This window comes from Phanerochaete carnosa (genome assembly GCF_000300595.1).
Source record: "Phanerochaete carnosa HHB-10118-sp unplaced genomic scaffold PHACAscaffold_1, whole genome shotgun sequence".
NCBI classification, from domain to species: Eukaryota; Fungi; Basidiomycota; class Agaricomycetes; order Polyporales; family Phanerochaetaceae; genus Phanerochaete; species Phanerochaete carnosa.
The window spans coordinates 1,518,538-1,524,537 of record NW_006767628.1 but is presented as its reverse complement, the minus strand read 5'-3'; the positions used below and the strand labels follow the sequence as shown (position 1 = coordinate 1,524,537).

The 6,000-nt window shown below is 48.2% G+C and overlaps 1 protein-coding gene across 1 annotated transcript; it reads left to right on the top strand.

The window, feature by feature from the left end:
- The first annotated feature begins 1,776 nt into the window (after window positions 1-1,776).
- PHACADRAFT_179801 (uncharacterized protein) lies at window positions 1,777-4,596 on the top strand. The gene is made up of 9 exons (XM_007389950.1): window positions 1,777-1,855; window positions 1,926-1,982; window positions 2,046-2,494; window positions 2,554-2,626; window positions 2,688-2,791; window positions 2,855-3,304; window positions 3,370-3,528; window positions 3,577-3,848; window positions 3,901-4,596. The coding sequence occupies exons 5-8, from the start codon at window positions 2,774-2,776 to the stop codon at window positions 3,649-3,651; spliced, it is 702 nt and encodes a 233-aa protein (XP_007390012.1). The 5' UTR covers window positions 1,777-1,855; window positions 1,926-1,982; window positions 2,046-2,494; window positions 2,554-2,626; window positions 2,688-2,773; the 3' UTR covers window positions 3,652-3,848; window positions 3,901-4,596.
- Window positions 4,597-6,000: the final 1,404 nt, after the last annotated feature.

The window sequence follows — 6,000 nt, the reverse complement described above, 5'->3', positions numbered from 1 at the left end:
GCGTGATACTCCAAGTTGCACCAGCAGTACTCTACGATCTGGTCCCGCCAGAAGCATATGAAGCCTGGCTAGCCTTGTGCCCGCTTTGTCCGTTGGTCTTCCAGCCAGAAATCCGCGAGCTTGACAGCTACCTAGTTATGCTGCAGGAAGCTATTGACGATTTCTTGGCCGCAACAGCTCTATGGACGACTCAGTGGTTCAATAAACCGAAGTTTCATCTTCTTCTCCATCTCGTGCTCCATATTCGCTGCTTCGGACCTGCTATTCTTATGGCAACGGAAGGCTTCGAATCGTACAACTACGTCATACGTAGTCGCAGCATTTTGTCCAACCGACATGCACCAAGCAAGGATATTGCCCACTCAATGAGCTTTACCCATGCTGTCCGCCATCTTGTCAGTGGTGGCTTCGTAACGACTCAAGAGGGACTACGACGTCAAGCCGGAATGTGCGTTCAGGCACTCGCACATGATCAGATCTTTCTTCAGCTTATGGGCATGGCACATCTCGATGCAGCCTCAGACAGCAAGCTCTCTTGTACGTCTTAGAGGATACGATTCCCTCACGTAGCTAACATTGAATGATTTTTCAGTGAACACACAGACTGTGAAGGGCGCAGCACTCATCCCTCGAAGCAAGTCTCTCACAGCGTCTGTCTTGCCAACCATCAGCGAAGCTGAAGGCGGAGAGGCTGATGACGAGCTGCTAATGCCATGTCTGTCAGTAAGTCTCCCTGGCAAAGACATAGCTCGGTTGGAAGGCTTCTTATTGGTCGACTTGGGTGAGGCTACACCGGCACTCGGGCGGGTGCTCGAGATCCTGCGAGGTCAAGACGGCCGCGTCCACCTCCTTCTGCAACAATGGGATGTGCAAGCGTGTATTCTTCCTTATCGTATGCCAGCTATCAGACCTAGAAAGGCGTACATATCCATTAAAGCCGAAGTAAGTCGTTGAAGTCATGCCACGGTGTGCAGTAAGAGCTAATGCTACACGTTCTATCCAGGGTGTCCTTTGCGTTGCTCATACTTTTCACAACTGTCACCGCAATCACTGTGTGGCCTCTAGAACACGTGTTGTGCGCCAGGAACGCCAGGAAACAGCTCTTCGAGCAGACGAATACTTGCATACAACCCACTCCGAAGACCTTGTTCTCAACCTGGCAAAAATGCGAAGTGCCGCCGAGTTCCATGTGTTCCGCTCCGGCTCATGTTATCTACATATTTCTCTTGCTGAACTGCTTCCTCTGGCAGTCGAGAAGCGTCAGCAAATGAACCAGGCTACACAAACCACCACTGGGAATAAACGCACTCGCTCCACATTCAGACGGCGCCTTCTACACCGCATCGTAGATCAGCTGTGCTGAGTGGGATGCTACCTCCAGCTCAAGTATATCCTCTGCAAACACCACCCAGAGGTACGCATTTGCAGCTACCGGATGAGCTACCTTGTACACCCTCACGACGAACATCAGCCATCCAGTTTACTGTACCTCACACTCCTGAAATGTATGCGCAGGAATAAAATATATACCGTGATTGCATTGACAGCATAAATTTAATCTGGAATCAAGGACTTGTACTGGTTAAGGAGCACAAAGTCTCACAGACAGAGGCTGTGATCTGGGCTCATTATCAAAAATGCGACATGAAAGCTGAACGCCAGAGAGCGAAGTGCTGAAGCGGCGAAGCGCCACGACTGCCGCCATGATGCGGCGCCATCCCATCACCGCGTGCGAGAGAAGCTCTGCATTCTCTGCTCTCTTTATTCCCTCTAGCCACCAGCTTTATGCAGTCTACTACGAAGTCAAGAAGGGCAATGTTAGATAATATGTTTATACCAGTACACATATCTAGCAGTACAGCGATGTGCCTGGTGACTTTTCGCTACGCTCATCATTCTCCTTCTGCGAACGCATCTCCCCTCAGGCCAACAGCATGCTTAGGATGAGATGAGAGGGTAGACTTCATAAGAAGAGCTTCGAGGTGAGAAATCTGCTCATCTTTCCTCATAGACTCTTCTAAGAGTCGAACCAACATCTTCTGCAGCTCCTGGTTTTCCTGTCGTAGACGAGCAATCTCAGCATGAGGATCGAGATAGGCCGTAAGTGCTCCAGGTTGCTCGACAGATTGTAAAGGTTCCTCTAAACCCTTCGAGCCTACTCTGTCCACCAACCAGCTAGGCTTCGATGCACGAGATACATAGGACTGTTGTTCAGGTTGATGATATGCAGTCTTCGTGAGCATGCTCAAGCGAGGACCTTGTTGTTCACAAAGCCACTCAGCTGCATACATGCAATCATTGTTCTGCTACGTACCTGTGATGCATACTGTCTCGTCTTGCTTGACGACAACTGAACCTGAACAGCGATCTCCAGCATAGTTCAAACGTGCAGCCTTGGAGCTCGGAGTAAAGTCATTGGTGTCTTCTATCTTCACACGCTTTGATGTCGTCTTTGTAGGTGTGTGAGGGAAGTCCTCAAGACTTCGGACAAACTGTGAGTCAACAGCTCTGCCTGCTATGAAAAGCCCACACAGCAATTGATGTTAAGAGCAAATTATCCCATGAGAGTTCACATACTCAGCGCCCTTGTCATTCACCTCCTGAGTAGCATGTTGGAACAGCGATGGTGAGCCTGCTACTTGAGTTTTGACATCTTTTGAAGGCTGATAGTCATCACTTCCTACCAGACCAAAGAAGTGATAGACTGGATCGCTGCTGAGGGTTGTGTTTACTTCTATGTGGGCAGTTGGAAAGACTGTTGGGGCATTGGTAAATGTTTGTGTCGGTGATCAGTGAGCCCATGTGATCAGCTCTGCCTGTCTTGCGTTGATAATCTGCCCACCGACTTTGCTCAGTCTGTCCTATCGACATGTTGTTTCCGAGCAGCACTGGAGCTGAATGCAGCGGCAGAACTCGCCATGTTCACTCACCATACCCACACCATGGACCTGACAGTCCTGTTGCTCAAGGTGGATTGCACCAAAGCACAGCCGATGAGGCTCGTTACTCTGCACCTGTAGCTCACCCGCCGCCAACACCACAGATGAATGCATGGCAGCCCACACTTCTGGGTGACACAAGCTTTTCATCTAACAGATTGTCTTTTTCTCAAGAGTCCTTACATCACACTTTGTCGCCATTCAATGTATCGCATACCCACCCTTCAAACAGCTTTGTACCTCAACCACACTATACATCCCCATCTGGGATTGACCCTGCACAGACATACTTCATTGACCAACTTATTAGTCAAGTAAAGATTGGCAGTTCTGCAAAGTGCCAGCTTTTCCATGAAGTTGCCAACATGAGTTTGCCCCATTTGAGTCATGTATTGGCTGTTTGATAATTGTTTTTACATTTCTCTCATAGAGTTCCATGGACAAACAAGTCATTGCAGCTTTGGCGCACTCTATGGCTATGTGCGAAGAAGTCGACGCTTTGGCAAATAAGGTGGTAGAGCAAAATCAGACGTTAGAGAAGATCCTCCAGTATTGTTGTGAGGACTGGAAGCTAGATGCTACGCAGGATGTGGGTATCTGCCCTTTGAATTACGGACTACCTTCTGACCATTTGTAGAGCCTCATCAATGCTACATTGCGTCACTTCTTGATCCAGCCTGCCGAGGACTATGGTCTGGTCGCAGTTCCATGAGTTATGGTGCGTCAACCTTGTCCACTCTTGATTTGTGTTACATCTGGACATATCCTGCAAAGGCATATATCAAAAAGCGAGAAAATGCTGTCAAGTTCCACTTGGAAGATGTGATTGGTGACTCCATTGCCGAGACAAAGATCCTCAAGGTTATCGAGAAGAAGGAGCTCCCGGCATGTGGAAACTTCAAGAAACTGGTGAGACAGTTTTGTTTATTGATGGTTGGTCACTCATCTGCGTGTACCATAGGTATGGCATGCTGTGGAGAAGCAACAGTCGCTTGATTGCTGGATAACTGATGTCATTGCACATTGGAACTACGGGCCTGAACCATGAGCCAGCACATGGCGCTTAATTATGGCACATTTGGCGTTTGCGGTGTGTATCTCAGTCTCTATACATCAGCAAGCTGAACAGTCCTTCTACAGCGTAGTATTGCTGAGCCTATCGTGGCGGAAAAATGTCCGACTGGGGCTGACAGCGGCTTCTGGAAGGTTTTGCGAAAAGAGATGAAGTTGCTTCATAGCAAGAAGAAGCTGGGTCCTAACCATGAAAGCGAGAAGTGGCTGGAGTGCGTTCTTTCACCTGCTCATGGTACATCCTCAGCCGCTGACATCATGGACTTGGACAATAGATGGCAGGAGGCAGTCATTGTAGCAGATGAAGCCAAGTATGGCCAAGGTTTTACTGGTCATTCTATCACCTCCAACGACGACGCAGATGAGAACAATGATAATACAGAGCAGCGAGACAGTACTAATGATTCTGATGACCCTTTCTTGCAGGTGCATGCCTTCTATTCACATAATGCTGAGCAGATGAATACCTCGTAGTAACTTTATTTGATATATATGCAAATGCTACATCTACATTGGTGAAATTTGAAACAGAAAGCTTCTGCTTGCCCTGTCCAAAGCTACTGTGCGAGGTTACACTTGAGTTGTGGGCGCTTGATGACCCAGCCTAAGATCTAGATTGTGAGATTGTTGTTTGGTCAAAATACGGCTATCGTGAGATAACAATCGAATGGATTTTAGACCTCAGCTATCTGGACATTGATCCGGGGGAAATCCTCTGGAAACCTGGTACACGCAATCTCCCGGGGCCCTGTGTATGCATCCTGATTGATTTCAGCATGCTAGAGAGTGCCTAATTAGGTTGGCTAGGTCAGCCAACCTGTTATAAGAACCCTAACCCAAGTCTGCCTGGCTGGAACTGTGCTCAACACCAGCTCCGCAGTTCCTTCACCATTTATTGGGCATCATATTTCTTGGGTAATTTTTGTGAAGTGTAAAGCGAGCTGTGAGCTGTTCACAACAAAAACCACAGGCTCTGAATATAATTTTGATTTACTGGCCATTTTTTGCATAAAATACTTGCTGAGAGCTTTGAAGGGCACATAAAATTGCTGTAAACTTGTATGTCTATATCTTTTATATGCCAAAAAGCAGACATTCTGTTTAGTTGCGCCTCCTTGTCACTCTCTGTGCAACTGCAGCTGGTTTATGGTGAGGAAGAGTGCGCAATTCCAATTAGGTAGGAGAGTGCTTGAGTGCCGCCCCCCCAGCGCACATGGCTTCGTAGAGTCATTCTCCAGCAGCGGGAGGCTCCAGAGGGTATGCAAGCTCTTTTTCACCTCTTTTTCTTCTATCTCCTGCCCTGGCTGACCCTGAGCAACTCTTTGGCCAGGGATCTTTGCTGCCTCTGACAGCTCAGCCCTGGCCATGTCCTAGCTGCCTACAGCTGAGTCTCATGCTCCGCTAATACCCTTCCTTATTGTTTGCTATGCCATACCCTTAGAAACTATGTCTCAGCTGTCAATTTTCCACTGCCTTCTGCTTCTGATGCTGCACACCAAAGCAGCACACCACGAGGCCCCTCCACAGGAACAGAAAGCTTGTTGCAGCCCGCCCTCGCCAGTACGCAGTATGAGGACATGCCCCTGGGCGGTGTCTCAGCTGTGGAGAAGTGAGAAATTTTCCATTCTCCTGTGAGCTTCGCTTTCTAGTAGGTTTCTATCACTCCTGGAACCTTGAAGGTGTGGTGAACTGGCAAGGACACAATACCTGAACTCACACGTTGCAGGTGTGCCCTGTCTAGCATATATCATACAGGTTAACAGACGAACTCTCAAGACTATAGTATCTTTGTCTGGTGCCGAGCAGATGGAAGCCTTCCTCACTTGCTAGAGCCTAAAGATCATTGGAGAATTCTATCAGGTAGTCTGTGTGCCACTTCGCTGGACATTGTTCGAATCTGCTAGTATACACCTAAATCTCAGACTGGTGGTTCCTATCTATGGTCTTACATGCAAGCCTATTTGAGCTCGAGTCGTGAACGACGTTGCTA

Coding starts and splice junctions, on each gene's coding strand:
- PHACADRAFT_179801 (XM_007389950.1), top strand. Junction 3,305..3,369: donor TTTTCCATGAAGTTGCCAAC/ATGAGTTTGCCC, acceptor TTTCTCTCATAG/AGTTCCATGGACAAACAAGT. Junction 3,529..3,576: donor AGCTAGATGCTACGCAGGAT/GTGGGTATCTGC, acceptor GACCATTTGTAG/AGCCTCATCAATGCTACATT.